General features: G+C 48.4%; 2 protein-coding genes across 2 annotated transcripts in view; both read left to right on the top strand.

The window, feature by feature from the left end:
- PEX7 (peroxisomal biogenesis factor 7) overlaps window positions 1–773 on the top strand; it is a 47,103-nt gene extending 46,330 nt beyond the window's left edge. Inside the window, exon 10 of the mRNA XM_086631957.1 lies at window positions 315–773. Coding sequence (XP_086488083.1) covers window positions 315–383 — 69 coding nt within the window. The 3' untranslated portion in view covers window positions 384–773. The remainder of the gene's footprint in view (window positions 1–314) is intronic.
- A 7,898-nt stretch (window positions 774–8,671) lies between these two features.
- Window positions 8,672–11,068, top strand: SLC35D3 (solute carrier family 35 member D3). The gene is made up of 2 exons (XM_086632048.1): window positions 8,672–9,107; window positions 10,239–11,068. Exons 1-2 carry the CDS (start codon window positions 8,672–8,674, stop codon window positions 11,066–11,068), a joined length of 1,266 nt encoding a protein of 421 aa, XP_086488174.1.
- The last annotated feature ends 2,148 nt before the right edge of the window (window positions 11,069–13,216 follow it).

The raw sequence follows: 13,216 nt of genomic DNA, 5'->3' as shown, positions 1-13,216 counted from the left end.
CTTCATTTCATTCTCAGTTACGTTCTTTAGCCTACTTGGAACAATCAGTTGAAACCCAAAGGTTTCCCTGCTTTTGTCAAGGGAAGTAGGAAAAATAGGAGATTGTTAATTTTCATGCATCTTAGTAAAATTAAGACGAAGTTTTAAAAACCAAAACAAACCCAACCGCGTTATTACATAATTTCAAAGAGTTGTGAATCAGAGTATCAACCAGCATTAACTCCACAATATGCTTAATTTCTTCAATGTTCCTTCTGGTTTTTGTAAAAATGACACTTATGAAGGATCTAAATAGATTTTATTTGCTTTTTTAGGTGGTGGACTGTGCTTGGGACGAACTAGTGAAGATCTATACTCCGTCATGTCTGGCAGTTCCTGTCTAGAGAAAAAGTGAAGAAGATCTGACACGCCAGGAACCTTTTTCTCTTCCCCCGCAACCAGACTTGTGCTGAAGTGTCAACTGTGTCACTAATCTTGGTGTCTCTTTTTGAGTAAAACTCTGCTTGAACGGAGTGTTGTGCACTTAAGCATGTGGAGATTTTAGGGCTTGGTTTAATGTACAGGTGGTACTTGAGCCAGCAAGACGTTCAACAGCTGCTGAATGGCCAAAGAGTGGCCATAGCAGATATGAGCTTTAAAGTGTGTCTTTAAAGTAGAATCACCAAGACAATTTTGTGATCTATTTGGCTAATGATGACAGCAGAGGCCTGAATCTTCCTGATCCTCATAAATAATAAATCGGCAATGTATATTGAGTTAATGTCAGAAGAGAAGAGAAGCCAAGCCAAGCCAAGCCAAGCCAAGCCAAGCCAAGCCAAGCCAAGCCACTTTTCACTGTAAAGTACTGTAATAGCAACCTGGGGTTCATATCACTCAGATGCATTTATATTTTTGTGTTTTACTGTGACTCGTGTTGCATTATTTTCTTGTGCAATATGACGAATACTCTTGATAGACAGTAAATGTCATAGTTTATAGCCAGCTGATTCGTTTGACATTTTTGATTACCGCTTCACAAAGATGGTAAAGATTATTGTCATACATTTTTCCATTAGATCTCCTTGAGTAAAACAGTTGATGAAGTAATGCAGAAAACTACTCTCATGATAGAGAAAATGCTTAGGAAAAAATGAAATATATACAACACTAATTGGATAACAATTCTCAGGATTTAGAGATAGGACAACCATCTATTCTATTAGACGTCTTCTATTTTCACTTAAAAGTTTTTCGAAGAGATAGAGAAGAATATGGCCATATATTCAGTGTTTCTGGACTTCTAACAGCCTGGCCAATGTGAGAGCTGATGTCCAGACCAGTTGAACCTACACATATGCAGATACTGCATGATGTAAACATAGCAGATTCAGTGTGGCCAAGCTATTACACTTAGAAGAACATGCTCAACATGTTACAGGTACGTTGAGTGCTTTGCATGCCCACTTTGACTCCTCAGCCCACATGCTGATATTTTCATCTGAGTTTTTCTGGGGCGAGTAGAGATGTTCAGTTTTTATGCTTTTCCAATCTCCTTTGAGTACTCTTTCAGGATCCAGCTGTGATACTCCTGGAGTTCTCATTGGTATATGTTAGGCTTCCCTCTTGGTTTCCTGCTAGCCTTTTTTTTTTTTTTTTTTTTTTTTTTTCTGTCTCCTTTCTGCTGGTGCCCTGTATTTCAATCTTTACTATCAAAAGATTCTTTGCAGTCTTTGCACATCTTTGGTCACATTTTCATGGTCTTCTGCTAATGAATGCTGTACACTTCTGGGTTGCACTACTCATATATCAAGCAAAAGCAGGCACTGCCAGATCTTCTGGAAGGTTTGAAGAAGTTAAAGAAAGAATTCAGTGGAGCTAAGATTTGGAAGTCGCAAAGAAAGAATGATTGTGCTATCTTAGAGACAGAGCCAGGGAACTTGCTGGTAGCCACAGGGAGATGTGCATATGTTGATTTGGTGTTAGGGCAAGACAGAAAGAAACCCAATTCTACAGCATGAGAATTTGGATCCTGATAGGATATTAGTGCAAACTGACACCAGAATGCTATCTTCTTGAGCTGAATTAATAAAACAAAGTAGATTTTCTTTTTTTGTGATGGTGTTGCACCAAATTCCAAATGTTTACTGCACTTTATGTGCTGAGGAATGATGCGATGATAAAGCTGTGCTGCATACAGCTTTCAGCAATACCACGGGCCATAAAATCTCATTTTAGGCATTAAAATTGATTATTTCAGCTTTAATAGTTACTCCACTCTTCTACTTTATCTCCCTTTTCTGCTTAGACTACGAGTTACTTGTCTGAGTGAGCGGAACGTTTTGGTGGTGGGTATGTGTTTTATATGCATGTTTCTGCAGGAAGGAAAGGGGATATTCCAGAATGCTGCCATAGCATATCACTTGGAAGGGCAAATTTAGAAAACCTGATTTGGGGTCGGGGGGAGGAATTCTGTACACACACGCTCAACATGTGGATAAAACCTTTTCTTAACTGCCTTCTCTCCCCGCATGTCCTGGTTAGCTGCAGTGCTGAGGGTTGCTGCATCCGAATTTAATTCTCTTGAAAAATGAGCATATGCAGAAGATGCACGTAGTAAATAAAAACTGTGGCCTTTACTCTTCCTGCATGATCTTTGAATGGAGAGAATGTGCTGTAACATTTCTGCACTGTAACAGAAAAACCAGTCTGGCAATAGTTGTTTCTGATTCTTAACTCTCAGGGAATGTTTGCTGTAATTGTTTTAAAGAAATACCTTTTATTTTATGATCATAATACTAGCTTCTGATCTTTTTTCATTTACTGAAACAGACTTTTAAAGACAACAATCTTAAAGATGTAGGGTGTTCTGCTTTTAAACTTGCTCCTGTGGAAGATTTCGTTTTATGGGAGACCATAGGTTTCTCCTTGGTTCAAGAAACATATTGATTAATCATGTTCTAAAAGAGTGGATTTGCTGTTCTACAATGCTATTAAATTAATTGCACAAAGTATCTTTGGCTACACTCTTGTATTCACTTCCCCAATTACGAAACATTGATCAAAAGTAAACGCAGTGAAAGATCTTGAGAGTCTCTTGTAAGTAGAGAGTGTTGTAATCATGGTTTATGCCTTACAGGAATACTGACAGTCACATTTTTCCCCTCTACTTTTAGAGACTGTACTTTTTCCAGCTTTGCCTAGCCGTACGTCCCATCAGGTCTGCATTTTGATGAAGGAAAGCTGCTTTAGATGATTCTTTGCGTCTGCTTGTGCAGACTACATGTCAGTGATGAAATGATCTCTTTCTTCTAGCCAAGTACAGTGCTGGCCTCAAATTTTGCTGCATAGGCACGGGTGTACTGAGCCTTTCAGCAATGCTGCTCGGTTTTCAATGTGCTCAGGGTCATGTGATGGGGGAATGGATAACACTGTGCACAGCACTTCCCCTATATACCTCATGGTTGCATTAGACCCTAGTTAAACTGTCCATTAAACATTTTATATAGATCTTGACCGTTTTCATCCAAGAAATGATTTTTTTAAAATTACGCCCTTTGGAATTTGACACCAATTTACTCTACCTTTTTTTTTCCTCTCACCCATGTCATCGTACCTAGATGAAATGCAGAATTGAGCATAATTTGCATCAAAGGATTAGGGTTAAAGTATCGTAATCATCTCATTACTGTAAGGAAGCGCAGAGCTATTCATTACTATGACCTGTGCCCCACTGATAGGTCAAAATTTTGTAACAGGGTCATCTTATGAACTGAGCATCCATTGCTGTCTCTGGACAAAAGAACAGCTGGTGTGAGGGAAGTATCTTCGCTGCAGTGTTACCTCAAATGATGTCTTTATGGTTGCTTTATCTGATTCCTTCCCAGCGAAGTGCAGGAGAACTCACTTTTCTGAGTGTGGAGTGGTGGAGAGGCAGTGGGAGACTAATACTGGGCCTGGCCTGAATCCATATTGGGAAGAGGGTGGTTTGGCAAGGGACAGCACCTTCCCCTCTGCCCCACCTTGCTGTGTATAGACAAGACTAAAATCAGGAGTACCATGAAAGACGTGACAAGAGAAGCTGGTCTTGCAACACAGGTGAGTTCCAAGAGATAGGATGTGGTACTTGGGACATGGACGCTCGAGTTCCCAAATTTAGTGTTAGTGAGCCTCGCCTTGAGTACTGTGTGCAGTTCTGGGCCCCACAATTTGAGAAGGTCCTTGAATGTGTCCAGAAGAAGACAACAAAGCTAGTGAAAGGGCTGGAAGGAGTGTCCTATGAGGAACAGCTAAGGACTTTGGTCTTGTCTAGTTTGGAGAGAAGGAGGCAGAAGGGCAACCTCGTTAACTCTCTACAGCTTCCTGAGGAGGAGATGTGGAGAGGGAGGTGCTGAGCTCTTCTCCCGAGGATCCAGTGATAGGACAAGTGGGAATGGTTCAAAGCTGCACCAGGAGAGGTTTAGACTGGACATTAGGAAGCATTTCTTTGCCCAGAGATGTTGTGGATGCCCCATCCCTGGAAGTGTTCAAGGCCAGGTTGGATGAGGCTTTGGGCAACCTGGTGTAGTGGAGGATTTCTCTGCCCATGGCAGGGGGGTTGGAACTAGATAATCTTTGAGGTCCCTTCCAACCCAAACCGTTCTATGATTCTAAGAGGGTGGTCAAACCCCGGAACAGGCTTCCTAGAGAGGTGGTCAATGCTCCAAGCCTGTCAGCATTTAAAAGGGGTTTGGACAATGCCCTTAGTAACATGCTTTAACTTTTGGTCAGCCCTGAGGCGGTCAGGCGGTTGGACTAGATGATTGTTGTAGGTCCTCTTCAACTGAGCTGTTCTGTTCTATTCTATTCTATTCTATTCTATTCTATTCTATTCTATTCTATTCTATTCTATTCTATTCTATTCTATTCTATTCTATTCTATTCTATTCTATTCTAATTTTTATCCTTCTGATATGCTTGTTTTTCCATTTCAATCAGGAAGTATTTAGCTCCCAACGCAGACTTGCAGCCTGATCCTCTGCCATGTCAGAGACTCACCTCTCTAGTGATAATTTCACTGATGGAGGAAGAAAATTGTTTCTTCCAGAGGTTACGCTTAGGTGGAGTCCCAATTACTACAGCATTTCCAGAAAGCATGATTAGATTTTTTTCCATCTGCACTTTCTTGGCAGAAGGAGCTTTTTTTTCCTCCCATGTGCAAACACTGTCACAGTGATCCACACGTTCCTTTCAATTGTGCTGTGTGGGGGCTTGGGATGAGTCCAAATGGAGACTGGTGTAAATGCATTGGCACAGTTTTTCACTGGGTTTGGAAGCCAGGCTTGGTCCTCAGTAAGTTTAAATGAGAGTTTCAACCTTTATACGCCTTAATTTCGGGCCGCTTAACTGTGCATTTACATTTTATGCCGCAGTGCAGCTGCTGAAGCGGGTGAAGGCCCCCGAGGTGGATTGCCCTGTGACAGGGGGGGTGACCACAACCGACGTGTCATTGTGCCTGAAAGCTTCTAGGTTTCAGTGCGTGCTTCCTTCTCACCCTCACTTAGCAAAAGTTAAATTTTCAAGTCTCCCGATTGCACCCATGGCTTTTGGGACTGAGGTAACCTGAGAAATTCAGGTAGGTGTTCCTCTCACCTTTTAAAAGGAGGCATGCACACAGAGCCCTGGGTTGGGTTTTTTTGCAGGGTTTTAACATTTCAATGAGTGGAGTTTTTCATCAATAGAAATGTAAGTACTCAAATATTGTTAAAACTAAAGATCCGCATCTAAAAAGAAGATGAAAATACAACTGCCTTGGTAAGAACCAGAGAGAGAACAAAACAAAAAATTAACTGTTGTGGAAAATAACTAGGGAACACTTAAAAGGGAACAAGACAATTTAAAATGATGGATATCAGGAGAATCTGAAACTGAAAGAGGGCAGATTTAGATTAGACATAAGGAAGAAATTCTTCACTCAGAGGGTGGTGAGGCACTGGACCGGGTTGCCCAGAGAAGTTGTAGATGCCCCATCCCTGGAAGTGTTCAAGGCCAGGCTGGATGAGGCTTTGAGCAAGCTGGTGTAGTGGAGGGTGTCCCTGCCCATGGCAGGGGGGTTGGAACTAGATGATCTTTGAGGTCCCTTCCAACCCCAACCATTCCGTGATTCTATGAATCCTCCCATAGATTCTGTAAAGAATGAAAAAGAGAAGAGATGAAGGAGGAAATCAGAGGCTGCAGTTTTGAGTCAGGTGAGTATTACAGTGCTCCTCACAAAGCCAGTCATGTTCTTGCATTAATGTCAGGCTCTGTAATGGAAATGGGGAAAGGAAGGAGGGTGAGAAAATGCCAGGCAAGATAGAGGGAGTGAGAACAGTAGCTTGAGAAAAAAATGAATAAATTGAAGATTGAAGAACAAAAGGCAGGCAAGCTGGAGACAGCTGAGAAAGGACATTTATTCAGGAACACGTGTCAAAAAGTAGAAGGAATCACTGCTATGCCTGCATCAGCCACAGGCAGAGTCAACAGTGGCTGCTCCCCTGCCCAAGCATGGCTGATGCCACTGAAGTGCGATGTGGACTTGCACTCAGCCCCCGGCTTCTGGAAGCTGCCTAAAAGTTAGATTTCCAAACACCACTTCTGTCTCCAGCCACATGTTTACCCCAAAGGCTGAAAAAAAGAAATACCTTGAGTTTTTGCTTAGAGAATATAATTTCTCTTGTGGTTTACCTCTGTTGTTTAATTTCAATGGTACCCATGGTTTCATTTTCGTCATTACTGATTTTCATCTTCAAACACTCATACCTTAATGTGTATCTCTGTTGTTTATTTTTATTTTTATTTTTATATCTATGTTTATGTTTATTTATATTATTTTTATATATATTATTGCCCTGCCGCCTTTCCCTGCCTGCACCAGCTCCACTGCTAGTTGTAACCCAAGAAATGTCCAACACATCCTCTGTGGTGCAACTGATCGCGGTGACCATCGAGAACCCCTTACTGCACCCTCCAATAATCCTGGGCATACATGGCTCCTCTTGATTCTTAGCAGGAGCCCAGAGCTGTGAGTCTGGTATGTTTTTCCTGCTGCTCTTCCATACTAGTGTGGTCATTTCGTGCACGCTTGCTTGCCTGGCAGTCCTATCGCCTGCCCCACTCTTGTTGAGAGCTGTTGGCATCAGCAACGCTTTCCTGCAATTGCTACAGCTCCCACCCCAATGGGCTGTACGAGAGTTTCCAGTGTAATGACTGGGAAGAAGTACAGGTGGCTTTGGAAGCTGGGTACGTCTAGTGAGGTCTATGAGCTGAACTGAGACTAAAATGTAGCATTTTTCTGTAGAAATCTCAGAGAAAATAGTTGTGCCTTTTTGATACTGCTGAAACGCATGCTCTGCTGGTGCTAAATTCCGTACAAGCCCACCAGAACTGGCAATCCTTGCCAGGATCTGGTCCAGTCTTTCTATGGAGAGTCTTCCAAAAACAAGCTTCGGGTGTCAAGTGTGCCATTTTTCCTCCGAGCTGGTCCTTTCTAATACCGTTCCTACAAAGAGGGGGGAAGCTGGTTTTGTTTAAAATAAAGAACAACTTTGCTAATCTCATATTCATGGGTGAAAGGTCGTTTTAGTGCTGATGAGAGAGACCTGACGTGTATGATGTTAAAGCACGCTCCAGATTATAGGGCAGCTCCGAATAAAAGTACAGTTTTTCATTCCCTTATGTTGCCTGACGCTGCAGGAGGCTGGTAGAGGACTGGCTGTCCGAGAGAAAACTGCTTTTGCTTTTCCTTAGAGTCGCGGTGATCTGTTGCACTCCAGTGAACACCTTCACCTGGCAAGTCGAGAGAAGGGATGAGCTGATTTAAACTTTACCAGAACGTCACTTTCCAAAGACTGTGTGGTTACCAATTTTTAGTGCCTTTTCCAGGAAAGCACCCTGCTACAAACAGGTTCTCCCTGCAGCGCTTCCCGTCTCTCCGCCATTCCCCACCTGAGAAGGGGCTTCCCTTTGGCGAGCGGGATGGGGAACCGGGGAGCTGGCGGAGGAGGCCGGGACCCCAAAGCAAGGGAGCGGGGTGGGTTGCAGGAGGGATGTCGCCGGTAGGCTCGACGGATGCTTTTTCGCGGGAGACCGTACGCTTTTGGGGAGAGAAAAGCGGTACCGTCCTGCTTGCGCACGCGTGGGGGGGGCTTGCGCTGACCTCCCCGCTCCAGGAGACGTGGGGGTCTCCTGCGGGGCTCCCACGTCGCTTTCGGGCCGGTCGCGCTCCGCGTTTATCCCCGGGCCGAAAGCCCCCCGCCCGCCCCTCCCGCTCCCAGACCGGTTTGGGAGGGCTGGCGGGCGGCGGGGAAAGGGGGTCCCACCCCCGCTGAGCCGGGGCGTGCTGCGGGGGACACCGCGAGGCGAAGCTGGGGGATGCCGGGGGGAAGCGGGATGCGAGGAAAACACCGAAAGCGGCGGCGGAGACACATCGGGGACGGCGGGGGGGGACGTAGCGGGGAGGGCGGCGGGGAGGGGACGGGAGGGGCGGGGGCGCGGGGAGGGGGGGGGGGTACACGTCGCGGTCGGCGGCCGCCCTGCCGGGAGCGCGTCCTGCCTCCGCCCGCCCCCTGCCTCCGCCCGTCCCCGGCCCCCCCCGCCGCCGCCGCCGCCGCCGCCGCGGGTGGCCGGGCGGGCGGCAGTGCCGCGGGCCCCGGCGGCGGGGCCGTGCGCGGGGAGGATGGGCCGGTGGCGGGGCCGGGCGCGGGGCGTCGCGGTGGCGGTGGCGCACGGGCTGTGCTCGGGCTCGCTGAACATCCTGCTGAAGTTCCTGCTGGCCCGCTACCACTTCGCCTTCCTGACGCTGCTGCAGTGCCTCAGCAGCGCGGCGGCGGCGCTGGGGCTGGAGGCGCTGCGGCGGCGGGGGCTGGCGGCGCTGCCGCCCTTCGGGCCCCGCCTGGCGCGCCCCTTCGCCGCCGTGGCCGCCCTGGCCACCCTGCAGTCCACCCTCACCCTCTGGTCGCTGCGCGGCCTCAGCCTCCCCATGTACGTCGTCTTCAAGCGCTGCCTGCCCCTCGTCACCCTCCTCACTGGCGCCCTGGTGCTCCGCGACGGCATGCCCTCGCCCGGCGTCCTCGTCGCCGTCCTCATCACCACCTGCGGCGCCGCGCTGGCCGGTGAGTGCGAGTGGGGCCGGACGGGACGGGACCGGACGGGACGGGACCGGACGGGACGGTGCGGGCGGCCGCGCCGCGCCCCGACGGCGGCGCCGCCTCTGCACCGGCAGCCCCCGCCGCTCCGGCCAGCCTGCGGGGCGGGACGGGGCGGGCAGCGGCAGCCCGCGGGGACAGGTGCGAGGATCCGGGGGGCGTGCGACGCCGGAGGGGGGGCAGCTGTAACGCCGCTCTGACGGGTACAAACTTATAGGGCTCAGTGCAACCTTATGGAGGCAGGTGCGTCCTTATGGAGGTCGGTGCAGCCCTATAGGGGCTCGTGTAAACCTATGGGAGTAGCTGCAACCTTATTGCAATCCTATTAGGGAGCGTACTACCCTGTAGAGGGAGGTTTGGTCGTATGGGGGGTGGGTGCAACTTTACAGGGGTAGATGTAATCTTCAGGGGGCAACTGCAACCCCATGGAGGCAACTGCAGCCCTCCAGGGGTAGGCAGAATCTTAGTTGGCGCAACTTTTGGGGTCAGCTGCAACCCTATGGGGCCAGGGACCCTACCTGTGTTGATTTCCAGCCGAGGTGTTGGTGAGGTGGGAGGCAAAGCTGGCTCCGTGTGACCCGGCAACACTCCCGGGTTGAGGGCTGCCCCACGGAACAGAGCACACCACACACACGGCAAGTAGCTTGATTTGCAAAGAAGCCCGACTGGGGTCTCAGCCGGGAGCCCCAGACAGCTTGGCGTCGCTGGAGGGAGCGGGAGGGCAGAAGGAGGGCCAGGGGGCCAGGGGGCAGGCAGCTCTGCCAGCCGGAACTGACATGCGCCCGTGCTGGACAAGGATGGCCAGCGTTGTAGTGTCTCGACAAAAGGGAGATTTGCAGTCTGATTTTGGCTGCGGGCTTTAGGGGGAGAGTGGATGACATTCAATAGGTTTGCAGCATCCCCCCCCCCCCCCCAAAAAAAAATAGATACATCTATTGGGAGATACGTCCAGCCTTGGGAAAAACATGACAAGTCTTCGGAGTTAGGGGAAGGGCACCGATACCTATTTCCTGAATACGCCCCCAGCCCAAAACGGTGCTCTCTTTCTGTCTCACGTGCAAAAACTGTGCTTGTTTCTTTCTGTGACTCTCGTGACAGGAGCTGGTGACCTGACTGGGGATGCTATGGGCTATGTGACAGGCGTGCTGGCCGTGCTGATACACGCTGCCTATCTGGTGCTCATTCAGAAGACCAGTGTAGATAGTGAATACGGACCCCTGACGGCTCAGTACGCCATCGCTGTTTCGGCCACCCCTTTTCTCATCATCTGCTCTTTTGCCAGCATGGATTCCATCAATGTCTGGTCATTCCCAGGTTGGAAAGACCCTGCCATGGTATGCATCTTTATTGCTTGCGTCCTGATTAGCTGTGCCATGAACTTTACCACCCTTCACTGCACTTACATTAACTCCGCTGTGACCACCAGCTTCGTAGGGGTGGTGAAGAGCATAGCAACCATCACGGTGGGCATGGTGGCATTCAATGATGTGGAGCCCACAAAGTTATTTATAGCCGGTGTTGTGGTCAACACCTTGGGGTCTGTCATCTACTGCGTGGCCAAGTACATTGAGACCAGACGGCAGAGCAATTACGAGGACCTGGAGAAAGAAGGTGGAGAAGAGGAGGGGAAAAGGCAGGCTGGGGACCAAGCACTGTTTGCGATGGAGGCGATTTCCCAGGAGAAAGAGGCTGAGGAAGCAGCAGTGGAAGGATCAGCCATAGGGGACAGCCAGAGCGGAGAGGAAGAGAAGGACGGCGCTGAGAAACCTGCCAAGGGACCGGCAGTCCAGGGAAGAGCCACTGGCACACAAGAAGCAAACAGAAGCTCACTGAAGGATGCCTATCTCGGAGTATGGAGGTTGGTGAGGGGTGCTAATTATATAAAGAAGGATTATTTGATAGAAAATGAAGAGCTACCAAACCCTTAAAAAGCAGGTTTGAAAAGCTGTTGCTGGAGGACAGACACTTGGTTCTCTGTGCCGGGGGAAAGGCAGAGCATACATTTCCACATCAGTGCTGACAAATCCAAATCACATAGGATGACTTTACCTCATTGTCAAAAAGCAAATGGTCAGAGTTTGCTCGTGCTTTGGGCTTGCTTTCAGCTGCTTTCAGTACATCAGTTTAGACCCACCACAGGTAACGGTGCCGAGTCGTCTGCTGTTGGACACAGAAAGTCGGGTAACGGCGAGTCACAGGGCTCTTGCCCAGCAGCCTGGGCCATGGGGGCACCAGTACCATTCAGTCAGTCGGCGGTGCCAGTGACACGGCAGTGGCCTGTAGCTTAGCTTCTGTCTGGAGCCTTGTGATTTTAACACCATTCGGAGGCTCTGTCCATGTGCTTCCATATCTGTATCCATCCGATTCTAGGTACTCGATATAAATACATTCCTGCAATAGATAAGCTCCTATTAACTGTGCTTTTATGTCAGTACAATTGCAACAGAGCTAGAGGTTGTGCCACTTCAATTATATTGGTGTAAAATCGCCCTCTTAACTGAAGAATTGAAACTCTCCCCGATTTCTGTGGCCAGGCTGGGCCTTGGACCTGGTTTACATCGGGTGGTTTATGTCTTCAGTAGAAATACTTTTGTCTTGCGGTGGTGTACATGAGAGCAGAACTGGATCTGAACTTTTGAGGAGCTATGGTCAGCAAAAGAAGGATGTTTTTCTGTGAGCTTTAACTACACATAGTGTAAGGAATGTTAGCTTGACCCAAATGAAGAGGATTGGAAATGTTGGACTGCATTGATTTCATTTGGGAGGGTTAGAAAAAAAATGGGGAGACAGTGCGTGCCTTGTGCTAGGCCCTCCTTGTACCTTAAAGTCGGGTGAATCAGAGCCTGGCCTGGGACCTGAGTGCCCTCTCCATCTCCCTTTGTGTGTATCAGCCCTCCCTGTCCCCGTGCTGGGGTGTCCCGTGGGAGAAAGCGTGGGCAGGCAGGCAGCAAGGCTCCTGCAGATCGCACGGCCGAGCACTTGTGGGCCAGGATGCTCGTGTGCTTGGCACTGAGACAGCCGTGGCTTTGGTGGGAGCTGCTCCCCTGTGCCCAGAGTGGGCTGCAAGGGGCAGTGCTGCCTCTCCACCCTGGGCCATCCGGCACTCCTGTGGGAAGTGGGAAGCAGGTGCTCCAGTGGGGTCTCTGCTGAACATGCTGGTCTTTTGTACTACATACATTTAACGGGAAAGACTGGATAAACAAGCATTTGAGTGTTTATTAGCCTGGAGATACCCTTTTGGGAAGCGGGAGTCCTTGGGTCAAACCTTTGCTCCAAACCAGGCGGAGGAGGGATTTGACTCGAGTCTTCCTCATCGTCAAATGGTGCTCCAGCCATCGGGCTGTCTTGACCACAAGCTGAAACAAGTTGTTATCATCTCCCAAAAAAATGAACCAAGTTTGTAAGTTTGTTGTTGTTATTATTGTTGCTGTTATTATTGTTGTTGTTATTGGTAATATTATTATTGTTATTATTATTACTATTATTATTATTATTTATTAAGCCACTGAACTGAAAATCAATTATTCCCACATCCCTAATTAATCAGTGCCTAGCCCAATGCCTTCTCAAGCCAAGCAGGCAGCATTAGCCTCGCAGCACGTTCAGCACTGAAATCCGAAATGAGCAATTCACCCAGCAGGGAATATTTGCAAAACTGAGCTCTCGGGGAGCTTTAGATACTTGTCAATAAATGCAGGCAAACATCGGGTGTGACAGAATGGGTTTTGAGTGAGTGCAAAGGTTGGGTGACCTGGCATCACCCGTGAATTTTGAAAGAGGTGGCTATAAAGATGATCAGGCTAAAAGCCTGTAGCTGCTGAGCGGGGGGACGGGGCATGGAGATCGGTACATCACACATCAGGAAGAGCTTGTGTTTAGGGGTCGAGAGATGCTGGCTCTGTGCCAAAGTATGTTTACTTTCTGTTCAAGCTCCATATAGCATCTTTTTCGATAAAAGCACTGTTTATTGTGTATAGGCTAGGATTATAGGGGTTTTGTTCACTTTTCAAATGCATCCCAGACTAAAGAAGTTCCTGCCTATGACTTGTATTACTGAACTCATTGCGATATTGAAC

Source organism: Tauraco erythrolophus, chromosome 2, assembly GCF_009769465.1.
Source record: "Tauraco erythrolophus isolate bTauEry1 chromosome 2, bTauEry1.pri, whole genome shotgun sequence".
NCBI classification, from domain to species: Eukaryota; Metazoa; Chordata; class Aves; order Musophagiformes; family Musophagidae; genus Tauraco; species Tauraco erythrolophus.
The sequence above is the reverse complement of the archived record's forward strand: the minus strand, read 5'-3'. Positions and strand labels throughout refer to the sequence as shown.